Genomic DNA, 17,647 nt, shown 5'->3' with positions numbered 1-17,647 from the left:
TGCGGATGAAGATTATTCTTAGTAGATATTCCATCCGACTCGCCAGCCATGGTGGTTTTCTTTTGGGGATCTTGCAAGATTTGGAATGTTCTTCTCAAATAGGCAAGAGAGGTGAGTTTCGGAGGAGTTACTCTATTCGGGATATCATCATCTGTATTCGCTGTAGGTAGGTCTCGGAAAAGAATTAAGCAATGACGGATAAGTAACGCATATTGGATGCGCAACGCTCTGCAGGAGACCTATAATTTCGGATACCTGAAAAACCAGCACATGCAAATTCGCATGGACAGCTCCAAATTTTTTTTTTGCAAAAGTTGAAAGATGTGCATGTAGTATTAGAGGACTGCAAAAGAGGGGGGATCGCACGAGTGGATGATGACATAATCAGAACTCGCCCAGCCGAGGTGAACATGCCGTTCAACGTCCGAGATTGCAAGCTTGTCCGACACTAAGGCAAGCATGGCAGCGCAGAAAAAAAAAGGGCCGACAAGGCGACTGAAAGCAATCACGATTCGCAGGCCAAATGGTACTATAATCAACGGCCCGTCCGGAACGTGTCACGTCGTTAGCGCGCAAGGCAGGAAATGGGCACTGTAACAAGGACTTTGCCCAACTGTTCGGAGGGGAGTCATTTCTGCACCAGGACCAGTCTGTATAGTACAGACGCTCTTTTGTCCAACACGTCGCCCCGCATGCCCTTATCCGCGCTCAGCGAGCAGCAGCAAGCCTTCATCTCCAGCCGCGCCAGAGTGTGGGAAGTCCGGCGATTTTGCCAGGTGTTGCCGTCTGTCGCCCAATACGTGCGCGGCGCAGACTCGCACTTGATAAGCAGCAGCAGCAGCAGCACGCCACTGAGACCGCATCAGAGGTTCTCTGCTAATGAGCCCGATGGCGCCCTGGCCGCCTTGCTGCGCTGCCTGGTGCACCGAACGGGCGCCGACTTGGCCATGGTCAGCTTATTGGACGACCACACTCAGTATTTTGTGTCTGGCGCCAGCCGGACTAACATGCATGATGTAAAAGTTACACTAGGTGAGTGTGGCCGACCCGAGGGCTGTTCTCGCGAGAAGACGCGCTATTTGTAATCAAGCGACTCACCCGAGACAGACTCGACCAAATGGTATGGCTGCGAGTCAGTGTCCCACCATGGCGGTTTGTGCGAACGCACCATTACGTTGCAGAACCGGCCGGGCAACATGGCCATGTATGAAGAGCTCGACATGGCAAAGGTAGAGAGAACCAAGAACCTCACGTTTGTGCAGGGCGATGTCGCCAAGTTCCGGTACTATGCGGGCGTCCCGCTAAACCCATACCACGGCCCAAACATTGGCACCCTCTTCATCTTTAGCGAAGAGCCGTCGGAACAGGGGCTCTGTGCCACAGACCGTGCCTACATGTTCGAGACAGCCTCGCACATTACAAAGTATCTTGAGCAGGCCGTCGAGGCGCTCGAGGGCAAGCGAGTGCTGACATTCAACAAGAGTGTCGCCTCGTTGCTCGACGCCGAAGCATGCACTCGAGTAGCCACTGACACAGCAAATGGACTGCCTCTTGCAAATTCCCATCACAAAGAGCTCATGGTGTCAAACTTGTATACTGAGCCCATCTTGCGCCTGTACCGCCTGGCCGCCACTCTCCTCCATGATACCTTTGACTTTGACGGCGTCAGGATCCAAGAAGTAGACCCGTCTGGAAGCCATGTCAACCACAATCCCGATTGGAATGGATCCAAGGTGTTGGCCCAGCACATGGAGCCCATGGAGCAAGAGCCTGGAGATCCATCGCCGGCGTTGACAGAGAGGCTACTGGAAATGTTCCCGCAAGGCTGCATCATGCAAAAGCTGGAAGACTCGGACGACATTGTTGCTGCCACCAGCACGGGGCGGGTGGTTTTTGTCGTCGACGCCCTCCTAGCCACTGAGCTACCCAAGATCTTGCCAAAGGCCCAACAGATCATCATCATGCCCTTGTGGGACACGCATCGCGAGCGTAACATTGGAGTGGTGCTTGGCTTTGCTAACAACCAGTCTCGAATCTACCTGAGTTCGACAGATCTCCTGTCCATTTCCGTCTTCTGCACCACGCTTATGACGCAGGTCCGCCGGCTGGAAGTGCAGGCCATGGATAGGATAAAGGCTGATTTCCTGGGCTCCATGTCACATGAAATGCGGACTCCGCTGCACGGGATCCTGTCTGCGTTGGAACTCCTTGCCGACACGCCGTATAGCACTGATCAGCGCGATCTGCTCGAGACAGCACGGTACAGCGGCGTCTTGTTGCTCGATACGATTGAGCGCGTGTTGCATTTCAGCAAGATCAGCTCCACAACGCGGGTGCTGGACGAAACGCGCTCCACTGGATCCAGTGTGCGGACTACGCAGCAGTCGAGTCCGCTGTGTCCGCCAATAGGTGCTACGCCGCACAAGCGGCAAACATCCAAGATGATTGATGTCTGCGAAGACGTTCTACAGGGCGAGGCGCGGAGGCTGCGGCTCAAAGAGTCGATGCAGTCTCAGCTTTCTAGCCATGGCCAGCGCACACACAGCCGGCCGTCGTCGCCTACGCCATCTGCATTTTCGGCTGGACCGAATCGCCATCCTGTTGTATTGTTCGATACCAATACTGCTTTGTCTTGTACGCTCGTGGCTCTGGCTAGCTTTCGGGCGGTTTTCACACACTTGCTAGTAAGAAACATCTGGTGTAGCGCGTGGTATATGCTGACGCCCGCAGAACAATGCTGTCAAGTTTAGTTTCCCGACTGGATGTGTCCGCGTGTCCTTGGACGTGGGCGAAACTTCATGCACCCTTGTCTTTAGCGACGCGGGGAAAGGAATTAGTCCGAATTTCCTTAGATACTCCATCTTCGACGCGTTTTCCCAGGAGGATCCGCTCGTCGAGGGCACCGGACTCGGGCTTTCTATTGTCAAGCGCACGGTTAGTGCACTTGGTGGTCATCTGAAGGTCGACTCCAACGAGTCGCGTGGCTCGACTTTTACTACCACTTTTCCTTCAAATCGGGTCGTGTTTGATCCAGGCCATATTGTCGAGCTTGGGGCTAGCAGTTTACCCCGATTGCAGATGAGCCTATTTGCACCGAGTAGGTGGGACAAGGAAGATGGACTGCGAGGTCGCCGATGCGCCGAAATGTTGTCGGAGTCGCTGATGCGGGGATTGAGCCGGTGGTTCCGACCTACCGTGACGCCCTGGGGGTCTGTCAGTACGGATGTGCGGCTGCTGGTGGTGTTGGAGGAAGACGTGGCGGATGCCAGAAGGAGATTTGGCGGAGCATTTGACTACACCAAGTGTCTGGTGCTTTGTCCGGATTTTCACACCAGTCTCGGCACACTGGAAAATATGGCAACGATTGTAGGCCCTGTCACCTTCTCCAGCCTTCAGAACGCCTTGTCGTGCTTATTTCCTGACTGGGTTACAACCCCCGACAGTCATCATGACGATGATCAGCTGGGTGTGTCGGTGGAAGAAGCAGGCGAGGCTATGCCCGGCAGAGGAAGACGCAAGGAAAAGGCAAATGGGATAGGGCTGGTGGATGGATTGGCCCAGGCGACATCCCGGCTTGCCATTGAGCAGGTGTTTGAGGAGAAGGGCACCATGGACGCTCTGTTGTCCGAGGCGATATCCACCGACAAACTCAAGCACTCGTTGGACGGCACGGTGACTGGTACAGCCCCAGCCAACAACGTGGGCAATGGGGAGCCAATGAAGCATCAGCCCGAAACAAGGCCTCCCATGCTCCCCAGAATCACCATGAAAGACCTGAAGCTGCTGCTCGTCGACGACAATCCCGTCAACCTCAAGGTGCTCAACATGTACGCACGGAAATGCAGCAGCACAGCAGCAACGTCGGTGGACGGCGGGCAGAAGGCGATTGATGCGTTCAGAGAAGCCTTGTCTGCTGGCGACAACAACAAAAGCCATGAACAGCAGCGGTTCGACCTCATCTTCCTGGACCTGTCGATGCCCGAGGTGTCTGGGTTCGACGTGGCGAGGCAGATACGGGAGATTGAGGCACGGAGTACCTGTCAAGCGCGCGTATACATCTGCGCGCTGACGGGCCTGTCGAGCGACAAGGACCGCAATGCTGCGTACGCGTCAGGCGTGGACCAGTATCTCGTCAAGCCGGCGCGACTCAAGGACCTGCAGTGGGTGGTGGGAAGATGGCGAGATAGTTTAGCGCGTGAATGAAAGCGTCGCGACCACGTCGACGACGACGACGACGTTCATCATGGCGGGGTTCTGACGCTATACGCCGAGCAGCATGATAAGACGGCCCCGAAACAGGAGCCGGCTGCCTGTCTTGTTGGCGACCAACCAAGCGTGCTGGACAGCTGACAATTAATAATGTCGCCCAAAATCGTGTCCGAAAGTGGAGGGAGGATTGGTCAGCCTCATGCGGCTTGGACGCATGCTAGATAGGCTTTCGGCAGGTGGACGCGGCCGCCGCCGCGATCTGATTCGCGAAGACGCCAACGTCATGACGATTGTATGATTTGAGGCGGGCGAATCCTCCCCCTACATGTACATGCCCCCGCCTCGCCCAACGCTAGCTGGCGGAATGTCGCTGACAACCCGTCGAGCGCAAAGCAACTCTCTGCCTCCCCTCGTGGCCCCATCACCGTCTTGTCGGCGCGGGCTGTGTACGTGAGTGAGCGAGAGGCGTTCTATTCTTGGTAAGCTGAAGCCGCGCGCAATGTCCGAAGCCGAACATGACTACGGGCGCACCCAGTTACTTACTTGTCATGACGCTACCGTCTCGCGGAGCGCTGGCTAGCCCTCAATGGACACGGCACTAACAGAAGAAGCAGTCGAGTTACAGCAATGCGCACGCCGTCGTGAGCAAAACACCACCCCTCACCCCCCCGGATCCCCACCATCTGCGATAACGACCCCAGCGTCTGCCCCAGCACAGGGTGACGACAAGACCCGCCCCAACATGGCCACCACTACAGACGCAGTCTTCGCCGAGGACGTCGATATTGAGCGCGAGATCCAAGTCCGTGCCAGAGGCTCCAGGAGGTCGCCAAAGTCAGGGGCAGCGTCGCCAGGCCCGGACAGCGACAACGACCACGAAGACGCGCCGCTCCTGAATGGCGCCGCCGACGATTATGGGAGCAACCACGGCGACGGCGACGCAGCCGAAGAGGATGCCTGGGCTGGAGACGCCGACTTCCGAGGCCTTCCCTGGTGGAAGCGCCCTTCGGTAGGCCCATGACGACCCCCCATACCACAACGTCGACGATGGCTGACAGGCACAGATCTACTGGCTCCTCCCCCCGTTTCTGCTCTTCACCACAGCCTTTGGCGGCATCATCGTGCCCAAGATCAACCTCATCATGGATCTCGTCTGCGAGGACTACTACGCCGCGCTGGCAGCCGACCCCATATCGTCGCCCATGGACCCCGGCCAAGATCGATGCCAGAACGACGCCGTTTCCTCGCGCTCCTCGCTCTTCCTCCTCTACGCCAGCCTGTGCTCGGGCATGCTGTCAGCCATTGTCAGCCCCAAGATTGGCGCGCTGTCAGATCGATACGGACGCAAGAAGTTTATGATTGCCAACACGTGCGGCACGCTGCTTGGCGAGATCATTACGATTCTCGCTGCAAAGTTCCCCGAGACTGTGCACGTCAACTGGATCCTCGTTGGCTACTGTCTTGAGGGAATTTCCGGTTCTTTCATTGTCGGCATGGCCTGCGCGCATTCGTATGCTTCCGACGTGGTCTCGCCCCAGCGGCGAAATGTAGCCTTTTCATACTTTCACGCCTGTCTGTTTGGCGGCATTGCCATCGGACCCGTGCTTGCGGGCTACATTATTGATGCGCGGGAAAAGTACGTGGGCAAGACGGAAGCTGTGCTTCTCATCTTCTACATGGCCTTGGGCGCCCACTTCTTCTTCATTGTGTTCCTTGCCTTTTTTGTTCCAGAGTCGCTCAGCAAAGCACGCCAGGACGCGGCGCGCGAAAAGTACTCGGAAGAGCTGGACCGACAGGACCCGTCGTCGGATTGGATCAACCAGCTGCGCTCCGTCAATCTCTTTGGCCCACTCAAGGTTCTCTGGCCCACGGGTCCCGGCTCCTCGTCTGCCGTGCGCTGGAACCTGGCTCTCCTGGCTGCCACCGACACCATCATGTTTGGCGTCGCCATGGGTTCCATGAGCGTCGTGCTGGTCTACACGCGGCGCCAATTCGACTGGCACGAGCTCGAGTCTGGCCGCTTCACCACAATCGCAAACAGCTGTCGTGTCTTCGCTCTGCTCGTCATCCTGCCGCTTCTCACACGCATTTTCCGCGGCAAAAACGGCGCGGCTCGTACGCGCAGCTCGGGCTCTGATTTATTCGATCTCTCCATCATCCGCCTTGCCATCTTCTTCGACATGATGGGATATCTGGGATACGCCGTTGTACGCCGAGGCGAGCTTTTTGCTCTTTCTGGTGCTATTGCTTCCGTCGGTGGTATAGGGTCGCCTACACTTGGGGCGGCTTTGACAAAACACGTACCGCAGGATCAGGTTGGCCAGTTACTCGGCGCCACGGGCTTGCTGCACGCTGTTGCACGCGTTCTCGGCCCAACCATTTTCAATGGCATATACAGCGCCACGGTCGCGAGCTACAGACAGACGGTCTTTGTGTGTTTAGCTGCCACGTTTGGCCTGGCGTTTTTGTGCAGTTGGTTCATTCGTCCGCATGGTACGTTATACCAACATTTCATTTTGATGATTAATGAATACTAACGTGTTTGCAGTCCATATCAACGACGAGAGCAAGTATACAAGACTGGCGCAAGATGAGCGCGATGAGTAAGAAAATTTTGTCGAATTATTGCTGTCTTCATGCTTTGCTAGACCTAGTAGAATGGTTGATTTGGATGCAGAAATGCCCGCTTTTGACACCGTTTTCGCAACTTTTTGATTTTGGTTTGGGAGTTGATTGAATGGAGGATACATATGGTGGTGGGGGGGCAACATATACCAGGTACCGACACATACACGGATGGGGTGATTTTTTTTCTGGCTTTGCATTATCGATGCATGCGCTGTACGCGTAGACCTTTTGCTGCTGTTGCTTGCTGTTTTTATTTTCTGGGATCTTGCAATAATATGTAGTCAGCTGAGAGTACACACACTCTCTCCAAACTCTGCCGTGTACTCAAGAAAACGTTACTATTACTTCACTGCAAGATTTTTGGTCGACTTAGTTGAATTCCGTGCAATACTAACACATGTCACACCACCACCATGACTCCATTTACCTACCTGTCCCTATTTAAGGTTTCCCAAGTATGTGTATACAAACTTTAACATCACTCCACTATTAGCAATCAATCAACCTTACTGTACCTGCACCTGCACCTGCACCTCGCACCCTACCCAGTCCCATCTCATGTCATCTCACCCCTCAGCGATAAGTAAGTATCAGCGTTTCACCCCGCATACACAACGCCAATACACTCCACACCAGTCGTCGTATCTAATGCAGAATCTAGGGAAATCCATCGCAATTTAAGCTTCCCCAGCTGTAGAGAACAGCTATTTTACTAGATTAATATATTACCTGTACCCCCCGAATGCAGGGCGCGGACATGGCACATGGGGGCTTACCTAACGCGGCGGCGCTGCCCCTCGGCCCGCTGACGGGGGGGAGAGGAAGCTAGTGTAAAGTTGCTTCATTCGCTGCATGTAAGTACGTCAGCTTCCACGTTGCATCTTCTCGTGCCAATTGGCTGCAGCCCTTTCTTTAACATACATACGTACGTCGGGGCAAATCCCGCCATTGTGCCCACAACGGTTGTGTGTTATTTTATTTTGGCTTTACTTTAGACTATACGAATACTACTAGGACAGGATTCCTCGCGTTTCCGTCCTTCACTCGCTCGCTCGCTCGCTCAATGTCACGGGCTTTCCGGTAACGGCTGCTTTTTTTTGGGGAGTCCTTGCGGCTCTCTGTCTCTCTCGCTCTGACGCTCTTACTTTGATTTACCATTCACCACACGAAACACGGAAATATGTCAAGAGAGAACCGCGCGTTTGATACCGAGGCGTTTGGGGCTGGGTATGGCTTTGAGTCGTTTCCGACGAGGGCGGTGGAAATGCCGCCGACGTGGGTGCTGGGCGTAGGCTTGGGCTTCTTGCTGTGTGCGCTGGGGTTCTGGGTAAGTCTGGTACAAGCACACATACGTACATGTACCTGTACACGTGCGCATGCATGTGTGTGTGTGTGTAGGATCAGGGTCTATAATGCAAACTTGCGACTGACATTTCCTCGACAATAGGCCTACGTAGCGCTGACTCTGGTTGCGCCTGTACCGCGCCCCCCTCGCCGCTCGGAGAAGCAATACATTACGATTCTGCCCGATGGCGCGCGAAGCGGTCCCCAGGAATTGCCGTGTTGGCTGGACAAATGGGCCGCAGAGAAGGAGGCGGCTAAGCAACGCGCGGCAAAAGAGCCAGGGAGCAAGGTGGTGGTGCCGCCGCAGATGCCAATTGAAGAGGCAGAGCTCTTCATCAGCGTCGTGGTGCCCGCGTACAACGAAGAAGACCGGCTGGAAGGCATGCTCGAGGAAGCCGTCGAATACCTGCAATCCAAGTACGGCGACGCGCACGCGGGGGAGAAGGGCGGCACGAGCGAAAAGGGGTGGGAGATTCTGATTGTGAATGATGGCAGTTCGGACAAGACGGTGGACAAGGCGCTGGATTTTGCAAAAGAGCACCAGCTCAGTCTGCATCCCAAGGCGAAGCCCGGCCCATGGTCGACGGACAAGACACCGCATTCAACGCATATCCCCCACGGCAGCATCCGCGTCATCAGCCTGGAGCAGAACAGAGGCAAAGGCGGCGCCGTGACCCACGGCATGCGGCACGTCCGTGGGCGCTACATTGTCTTCGCCGACGCCGACGGCGCCAGCCGCTTCTCGGACCTCGGAGCTCTCGTCCAAGGCTGCCAGAGCATCGAAGACAAGCACGGCCGCGGCGTGGCCATCGGGTCTCGCGCGCACCTGGTCGGCAGCGCCGCCGTCGTCCAGCGATCGCGCCTCCGAAACTTCCTCATGCACTCGTTCCACCTCCTCCTCCGCATCATGACCCCGCCCGCCACCGCACGCATCAAAGATACCCAGTGCGGCTTCAAACTCTTCTCCCGCCCATCCCTCCCCTACATCGTCCCCTACATGCACTCCGAAGGCTGGATCTTCGACGTCGAAATGCTCATGCTGGCTGAAAGCGCGCACATCGCTATGATCGAGGTCGCTATTGGCTGGAAGGAAGTCATGGGTAGCAAACTCAATGTCGTATGGGATAGCCTTGGTATGGCTTGGGGTCTCGCCCTGCTGAGGGCCTGCTGGATAGCCGGCATTTATCGCAGAGATTAGATGTTAGATTTGAGTGAATAGAGGGTGTTTTTTTGTTGTTGTTGTTGTTCATACTTTCATACCTTTGTGGAGTCTGCACTATGTGTGTGTGTGTGTGTGTATGTGGAATACATGTGTTGAGTGAGGTTTTAAACAGAGTATATGTAGGGTGCGGAGCATTCATATATCTGAGATTTAAAACTGCGTATGTAAGTAGACTCCTAACTAACTAGCAAGTAAGGTACTTGGGAGTTGAGGTTTAATACAGCTAAGTAGCTATATGTAAGGAAATACTCTGATCTGTAGAGAATACATCGAGACTAACAAATGTGTATTGATTATACACGTATTTCATACATATTATCTAGACAATCACAGTAGATACACACCACACGGTGTGGAACGACACTTGAATATGCATTCCCCCAATTCATACCTGTTTTTTTTTGTGCAAGAGAAATTCCCACAGTAAAATGTCAACACAGCAGAACTTGTCTCAGACCAAAACGTAAATACATTACCTACTCGAACTGCGCAATCCAGCCATCGCCCACCCTCTCGCCCTTGGCATCCAGCCCACCCCAAAACACCACGCTGTGCCCTGCCTCCACGACATCGGCGCCAAAAAAGGCGCGCGGGCCTGGATGAAGCTTTCCGGTGCCCTCCAACTGCTCGTCGAGCTGCTGGTCCCCCGGCACTTGCACCACGGCTTCGGCCCACGAGAGATGGCCTGTTTCGGCGCCAAAGACTGATCGAACGGCGTCTTTGAGCTTCGCGGGGTGGACGGCTTGTTTGAGTGTTGCAGCGGGTTTGGGGTCTACGTCGCTCGAGGGAAGTTGGAGCGCCCAGGTATCGCTGTATTGTGTTATGTCGCGCGAGTGGCTTGCATCTTCTGGGTCCGTGGTGCTGGGCACATCTGAAGCAGAGTCTGAGGCAGAGGAGGAGTCGCGGGCGCCCAGCACATGCACGAGGTAATTGCGGCCCCAGCCCGTGGTTACGGGGAGTAAAGCGCCGTTGTGGCGGGCTCGCGGACCTGGGGCGAGGGGGTTCGTCGGGAAAGTGGAGGAGATCCATTTCTTTTCTTCGGTGGACGAACTCAGGCTCATGTGGTGTAGCTGGCTGCTCAGCGCGTCGGTACCGGATACCAGCCATAGCTGCCCGTTTGCAAGCGCTGCGTTTGATGTTGCGGCTGGCGCGGTGGGCAGCTGAGTCCAGGAGCGCGCGGCAACGTCGAACTGCCAGAGATCGGATGCGTGGGCGCCTGAGCTGTCGATGCCACCGAATAGGATCAGGTACTGCGCATGTGCAAATAGGTACGCGTTACGACGGGGTCCGGGGCCAGTGGTAATATCATTGCTCTGCGATGACTCAACGATATCCCACGTCTTTCTTTCTGGGCTGAACAGCCACACCGAAGACTTCTCGTCGATGAGTTCCCCGTTTGAATCGCTACCACCATACACTGCGACGTTGCCGTGGAAAGCACACGCTGCATGGTTGGATCTCGCCAGTGGTGTCTTCTTATTCTTAGAGTCGGACAGTGCTGGAATCATGCTGTAGTCCATCTCTGGTTTCCCAGACTTCTCCAGAGTGACGGCATGGACGTCGTTGCTGGCGAGAACATTACCTGCCGTGTCGCCACCGAAGATGTATGCTTTGTTGCCGATTACCGTGACTGTATGGTTGGAGCGGGCCAAGGAGCGTCTGATGGTCAGTTTGAGTGTGTGAGACAGAGTAGTAGGTTACGTACTCTGAAGAGTCGCCTTTGGCTGTAGCTATACGCGTAAACGTTACTTTGAGAGGTAGGGTTGGCTTGGATACAAGGTAAGCTGCGTAACCTGCTTCTGCCGTATGCTCGACGACTTCTGCTGCTACGAATGCGCCTGCTGCTACTTCTGCCATTGTAACTCTAGAGTTCGGTATTGCTTCAGTTTGAGGGTTGGCAGTTCAAAAAGTCAGTCAAGCGTCGATGATGAGAAATAGTGACGAGGCGGAGTGTTGAGAGTAGGCCTAATGCAGGTACGCGATCGATATGACGTCAATGGTAGGTGCGTGTGAACTGGGTTTTGTGGAGTGATATAGCATGCTGGACTAAGCCTGTTGTGTCATGAAGAAACAGTATCTAATTCCATGCTACTCTCATGTTCAACGATGACCTTGGAGCCACACAGGAGTGTCACTACCCAGGGGCTTGGGCATGACATCCCATCCGACATCAAGGTTGAAAATCTTCGCAGCGTATTTGACAGCCCTCAGAGTACCAAAGGCCGTATCTCTCGACTCAAGGTACTCTTCTACATCTTGCGCTTTCTCAAAGTCTTTGCGGTCAAAACCACTCTTACCTTCGTAGCGACCCAAAGACCGTAGGTATTTCATGACGCCAGCCAGCGATACCGCCACTTCATATGTACCTCCTTCGGTGGCGCGTTTGTACAGTGCGGCCATAACACCGGTTGCTAAAAGGTATCCAGCACCGTGATCAAAAGCTTGACATGGCAACACGCGTGTAGGCTCGTCTCCACCGTAGGCTTGAGCTTCTGCAACATTGATACCAGAGCAAGCTTGTACGAGCGAGTCAAATCCACGATTCTTACTCCATGGTCCGGATGGACCATAAGCATTTAGGCTTGCCACGATCAAGTTTGGATTGGTCTTGTGGAGTTCTTCTGCAGATAGTCCTTTCCCCGCAAGGCTTCCAGGACGATAGCTCTGAATGAAGACGTCAGCTGTGGAAAGTAGATCCAACAGCGTCGCTTTGTCTTCCTCCTTCTCGATATCCAGCTGTACCGTGCGCTTCCCGCGGGATAGATCAATGTCGAGGTCTGGAAGAGCTGGCAAAGATGGCGACGTGACCCAGATTACGTCTGTCCCATGTGCGGCTAGTGTCTTACCCGCAACTGGCGCGGCGATTACTCGGATCATCTCAACTACACGAATTCCTTGTAAACATTTGTCTGCCACTGGTGGCATCGAAGGTATGTAGGGGGTGGTGTGAGTGACCTTGTTTATCAGTATCGGAGAATCCGCGATAGCTTCGGCTTGCGGTAGTGCGTCCCATTCCTCAAGAGATCGCACTGCGGCGATGACAGCACCTCTTCGAAAAGCTTCAGTTTCTAATTCGACAGCTTTCCACTTGGCCACCTCTTTTACAACATCGTCCTTGGAGGCATCAGAACCCAATCCTAGGATCTGTAGTGCATTTCGCCGGTGGTTCGGAAAAGAGTCGTGAATCCTGACGTAGCCGTCAGAAGCCTTGTGTAGTCCACCAATGGTGCCCCAGGGTGGGGATGCAGATTCTCCGTTAAGAGTGTAAAGTCGCTCAGATTTGAACTCGACACACGCATGCTCGGCTGGAACAACGACGCGCGGTATGGTGTTGTTGTGCTGAACGGACCAGTAAAGAGCTGCCGCAAGTGCAGATACACCAATGGTTGACTGTGCGAGAACATCGACCTTGAAAGAAGACGGGAAGCATTCAGCATCTAGTGGCAACTCGAGTGATGCCAAAGCAACCTCCGGAAGACCTAATTGTTTCCAGATTCGTGCAGCGGAGTCATACGCGGAGATGTTTGGAGAATCCATGGACAGTGACGCAAACGGAACATGCAAGAAAGTGTTCAGAATGACGGGCAATGATAAATATCCCTTAGACGTCTTGATGATGGAATAGACGTGCAAAAGTCATCAAGAGGTTAAGTTTCCGAAAGACGCCATTCTTGGTATGGCCAAGGAAAAGGCAAACGAGAATGGGATCCGAAAAGGTCATGACTGGAACGGCTCCACACGCAGTCGGAGGCAGAGGAATGCCGAACATTGTTATGTAATCTCCTAGCGTCAGGCCTCCCGCTTTGTACCACCAAGTACACTTCTCCTTCATTCTTTCCATTGCGATTCTTTTTCTTAGCATATGCCGATCACGTAGTACTGACATGTGAATCTCATAATCTAATTGGGCTGGTGTTAGCGTATGTCGGGCAAGTTATTCTGGGATGGAGTGACGTCGCTTCTCAGCCTGATGGGCGAGACACCGAGAAGCCGACAGTCGGGTGTCCGGCTTGGAGCACTTGGCAAATGGTATATAAACTCATTTCAAACATGATTGAATCCGCCACGGAAGAATCAGACTTGCCATGAGTCACATCAAGAACATTGTCGTTTACGGGGCACTTGGTGCTACCTCTCTAGTACGTTGCTCAACTTCACAATCGAAGAAGGATGTCTTACTCACTACTATAGATTTTGTGTAGAATTATATACAATATCTTTTTACATCCTCTGAGACACTATCCTGGACCGAGACTATGGGCTGCCACTCGCCTCGCATGGTCACACTCGTTGCAATCAGGGCAGTACCATCTTAAACTCGACGAACTGCATAAACACTATGGCCCAGTCGTGCGGGTTGCTCCTGATGAGCTGTCTTATATCAATCCCGAGGCCTGGAGAGACATATACGGTAACCGCAACATTGTAAAGAACCGCGTATGGGCCGGGCAAGAGGAAGAACACCATACGATTAGTATTGTCAGTACCGATGAAGCAACGCATTTGCGAAACCGCAGAGCACTTGCCGCCGCATTCACTGAACATGCAATCGCTGAACACGCTACGATACTCGAAGGTCTCGTTGATCTCATGATGCAGAAGTTCAGCGAAGCAACTGCACAAGGCCAAGGGCGCGCGGTGCTCGATCTCAAAGGTTGGTTCAACTGGCTGACCTTTGACATATCGGGCTCTCTCTCCTTTGGAGACTCATTCGGGAGTGTAGCCGACGGCCGTGCACATCCCTGGGTTGAAATCAGCTGCAGTTTTGGAAAAGGCATTGCCCTCATGGCGTCCATCAACTTCTTCAGTCCGCTGAACAAGCTGCTCAAGCTTGCCATGCCGAGAAACGTCATGAAGAAGATGGCATATCACCGAGAGCTAGCTCATGAGAAGTTCATGCAGCGTCTCGCCATGGAGACCAAGGCCAAAGCTCAAGACTATGTAGGCTCAATCATGGCGTACAACGAAGAAAAGGGCGAGGTCAAGATCCCGGAAGATGAGATCGAGGCCAACATGACTTTGCTCATTTTTGCCGGTAGCGAAACCACGAGCACAGCCATGACCGCGGTGATTACGCAGCTTCTGCAGAACCAAGCTGCTCTGAGCAAGGTGGTTGAAGAAGTCCGTGGGAATTTTAGAAATGAGAGCGAGATCACTATTGCGACGGTTGCGAAACTGGATTATCTCTCTGCCGTGATCCAAGAAGGAATTCGCATGGGTCCGCCAGCAGCTGTAGGACTGCCTCGTATCACCCCTCGAGGCGGCGAGAATATCTGCGGCCGATACGTACCAGGCAACGTAAGTCATACTCCCGAGGTTATGCAAGACTGTGTGGGCTGACATGGTGTAGACGTTTGTATCTGTGAATCAGTATCCAGCTTTTCGTTCGACACTCAACTTCACCGACCCTGATAGCTTCGTGCCAGAGCGCTTTCTGCCCAACTCGCCATTTCCCTCTGATCGCCTCGATGCCTTTGAGCCATTCCTGCTGGGCCGACACAAGTGCATTGGGCAGAAGCTTGCGTGGGCAATCATGCGGCTGACGCTTGCGCGCGTCTTCTTTTCATTTAACCTCGAGGCAGCGGAGGGGCCGGTGCATGACTTTGGCGTACAAAAGACATTTATTTTCTGGGAGAAGCGAGTGCTCAAGGTAGAAGTTCGGCAGAGACATTGAAAATGATTTTGGGTGGAAACTTGGGGTTTGGGTGGCTGTGTAGGCGACATTATGGGGATGCACCCTTTTTATAGTCCAGGCGTGCATCTGCACGCATTGCTTGGCCGCAAGTGGTGCGCCCACCAGAAAAAACAAGGCGACCGGCAGTTCATCACACTGTGATCGCATGGGCTGAGATAGAGTATGCGGGGCTTCCATATTTGTGCCCAACCGAAGCAGGTGATTGGTGAGACGCCTTGTCGGGCGGCATGATGTGATGTTAGGCGCATGGTGGCTGAATCCAAGGAATTCGTTCTGTGTTTGCCTTTTTTTTCGCCTGGCTGCCTGCTGCCCGGTGGGCGGCCCATCCTTAAACACGATCGTCATATTTAAAGGACGAACGCTCAGTAGGGTAGTTGTCAGTGCACGCATGAGATGCTTTTTTTGGGCGCACAATACGGACTCTTCATCATATTATAAGTCTAACTTTTTATTTTCTCGGTAGCAACCAGCGTATCAGTGTTATCCCCCCTCCCCGAATAACCATGTCGGAACGCGAGATGCCCGAAGAGACCAAGTACCCGTAAGTCAATCCTTTGCTCTCCCAGCCAGCAGAACTATGCAGCGCCTCCATAGCTCCACTTGCAATAAACAAAGGGACCTTCATTCTTGAATGTCTCCCTAATAATGATTTATTGTCTCCATTCTAATGTCCGACATTGCACACTACAGTCCCCAACTCCACCTGGATAGCATAGGGAACCAGAAGCCAGGGTCAGCATCCTCGCCTATTGCCGATCCGCCAATCACACATCGTCCGCTACTCCCCATGCAGTTAGCGTCACATGCCATCTCCACATTATCCGCTAGTAAGACCCAGACTACGGGCACCATCACGACGACGTCAAGCACAGACCAAGCTACCAGTGGTGGCAAACTTCTTACACCTGCCAGCCTGGCCCGAAAAAACGGGCGCTACGACGCCGGTTTCGATGCGTTACAGGGGGCTGTTCGCGCACGCGCTTTGCAGGATGCAGGCAGAGAGTTGGGCTTCGAGCTCCCTGTTCAGTCCTTCATGCACGACCGGTGGCAACTTGATGGCTGGCTCGCTCAGCAGTCAAAGTAAATGCTTGCTTGCTTCCTGTCACCTTTCATTTGTGCGCGATACATTTGTTTATTTTTTTCTTTCATGTCCCAGGTACAAAGACAACGTTGACGTATCGTTTTTGTAACCAAAATGTGTATGTATGTGGACTTGGGCTGTGGCAAAAACCTACCCACTTATTGTAGACTAGTTTTTATTCCAACCTGTGTAACCATTCTTGAAACAAAGTGCTGGTAATATGTAAGTACCGAATTTTTGTGTAGCAATATTGTGATTTGTTGTCGTCGTTGGGCACACTAAAAAAGGTGAGGAGGAGGAGGAGGAGGGGGGGGGCGTTAGAGAAGAGTGAGAGTGCATAAGCTGAGGAGGATGGAGGGGGCGCTATGTCGCTGATTGGATGTGGTGTGAGGCTCTTTGTCAGCACATGATCAGGCTCTCTCTCTCTCTCTCTCATATTAATGATGTAAACGTCCCTACAGCTCGTGGCGGTGCTGAAAAGGGGTGCAGGTTTAGCTGCTTTGCTGTTATTTTGCCTATTCTGGCTATTCCCGCCATTCACGCCATTCGAACATCCAGCCTGTAACCAAGTGGCTTCGCGTAACTAACTGAAGACGGAAATTCCTAACGTCTTCACATATATGTAGGTAGTAGACAAATCACAGCAGCAGGGCTTCTTCGAGCCAGTAAGCGTCGAGTTTGTTGATTCTGTCCTGCAATCTAAGCGTCTATCACATGACTGATTTATTACGCAGCTCAAGCTGCTGTTAGTCATCTTAGGTACCGGGTAGTCTTTCGGGATGTGTAATTTTCTATGTTTTTATTTATGATAGATTCTTCATTTCAAGTTCATGTTGCCATACAGAGAGAGAAAGAGAGAGATACCCGCTTTCTAGTTTGACAACACGTGCTATGCAAAAGACGGACTACATAGATGATGCGCGGAAGCTGAGAATGCACTTGCAGATGCGGCATGAAGGGAACAGAAGGAAATCTTGTTTCCGTGCGTGGCTGTCACACAGCAGAAAAAGGAAAGTCACCCAGAGCTCGCGATTAAAAATACCTACTTGCGGGACTATAGTGGACAGAGTCATGGTAGTGTTGCTTTTGTGGTGCAGCCAGTTATAGTGGATGCTATATTTACAGGGAACATTATGCGCATGCTGGGTGTCAGATCCGTTGTGATTTGCGGAGCTAGGCTTTGGTGGCGTAAAGGCTCATGGATCACTAAGTAACGATCTTGTGAGATGCGCGCGCTCATGGTCAATGCGCAGAAAGTGTGAATTAACCAGGTGTAACGTATGTGGCAAGCGAGCGCCGCAGGTAAGCGAGCGCCGCACCCCACCAAACCTGCGCACCTCTCCTATCTCAACGAACAATAGCTCAACGTAGCGCTACTCAATTAGCTTTAAATAAAGCAGATATTCAGCTTGCTATTTCTTCTATTAATCTCTATTAAACACAAAGTAATCGTCGCGCTGCTGCTGTC

The 17,647-nt window shown here is 53.2% G+C and overlaps 6 protein-coding genes across 6 annotated transcripts; 4 read left to right on the top strand and 2 right to left on the bottom strand.

Moving 5' to 3' along the window:
• Positions 1-692: 692 nt before the first annotated feature.
• Positions 693-6,816, top strand: SETTUDRAFT_156037 (uncharacterized protein; the record flags this gene model as incomplete). Its single annotated transcript, XM_008031022.1, has 6 exons — positions 693-1,032; positions 1,108-2,462; positions 2,731-4,167; positions 4,835-5,218; positions 5,274-6,702; positions 6,758-6,816. The coding sequence occupies 6 exons, from the start codon at positions 693-695 to the stop codon at positions 6,814-6,816; spliced, it is 5,004 nt and encodes a 1,667-aa protein (XP_008029213.1).
• Positions 6,817-7,795: 979 nt separating this feature from the next.
• SETTUDRAFT_43275 (glycosyltransferase family 2 protein) lies at positions 7,796-9,379 on the top strand (the record flags this gene model as incomplete). The annotated part of the gene is made up of 2 exons (XM_008030684.1): positions 7,796-8,164; positions 8,285-9,379. The coding sequence occupies exons 1-2, from the start codon at positions 8,018-8,020 to the stop codon at positions 9,377-9,379; spliced, it is 1,242 nt and encodes a 413-aa protein (XP_008028875.1). The 5' UTR covers positions 7,796-8,017.
• Positions 9,380-9,841: 462 nt separating this feature from the next.
• Positions 9,842-11,260, bottom strand: SETTUDRAFT_140136 (uncharacterized protein; the record flags this gene model as incomplete). The annotated part of the gene is made up of 2 exons (XM_008031021.1): positions 9,842-11,062; positions 11,109-11,260. The coding sequence occupies 2 exons, from the start codon at positions 11,258-11,260 to the stop codon at positions 9,880-9,882; spliced, it is 1,335 nt and encodes a 444-aa protein (XP_008029212.1). The 3' UTR covers positions 9,842-9,879.
• A 243-nt stretch (positions 11,261-11,503) lies between these two features.
• Positions 11,504-12,940, bottom strand: SETTUDRAFT_95010 (uncharacterized protein; the record flags this gene model as incomplete). The annotated part of the gene is made up of 1 exon (XM_008031020.1): positions 11,504-12,940. The coding sequence occupies one exon, from the start codon at positions 12,938-12,940 to the stop codon at positions 11,504-11,506; it is 1,437 nt and encodes a 478-aa protein (XP_008029211.1).
• A 548-nt stretch (positions 12,941-13,488) lies between these two features.
• On the top strand, positions 13,489-15,077 carry SETTUDRAFT_180634 (uncharacterized protein; the record flags this gene model as incomplete). Its single annotated transcript, XM_008031019.1, has 3 exons — positions 13,489-13,542; positions 13,595-14,701; positions 14,754-15,077. 3 exons carry the CDS (start codon positions 13,489-13,491, stop codon positions 15,075-15,077), a joined length of 1,485 nt encoding a protein of 494 aa, XP_008029210.1.
• A 524-nt stretch (positions 15,078-15,601) lies between these two features.
• On the top strand, positions 15,602-16,182 carry SETTUDRAFT_33803 (uncharacterized protein; the record flags this gene model as incomplete). Its single annotated transcript, XM_008030641.1, has 2 exons — positions 15,602-15,639; positions 15,789-16,182. The coding sequence occupies 2 exons, from the start codon at positions 15,602-15,604 to the stop codon at positions 16,180-16,182; spliced, it is 432 nt and encodes a 143-aa protein (XP_008028832.1).
• Between the last annotated feature and the right edge of the window lie 1,465 nt (positions 16,183-17,647).

Source organism: Exserohilum turcica (assembly GCF_000359705.1).
Source record: "Exserohilum turcica Et28A unplaced genomic scaffold SETTUscaffold_5, whole genome shotgun sequence".
Taxonomy (NCBI): domain Eukaryota; kingdom Fungi; phylum Ascomycota; class Dothideomycetes; order Pleosporales; family Pleosporaceae; genus Exserohilum; species Exserohilum turcicum.
This window is presented reverse-complemented; position numbering and strand designations above follow the sequence as displayed.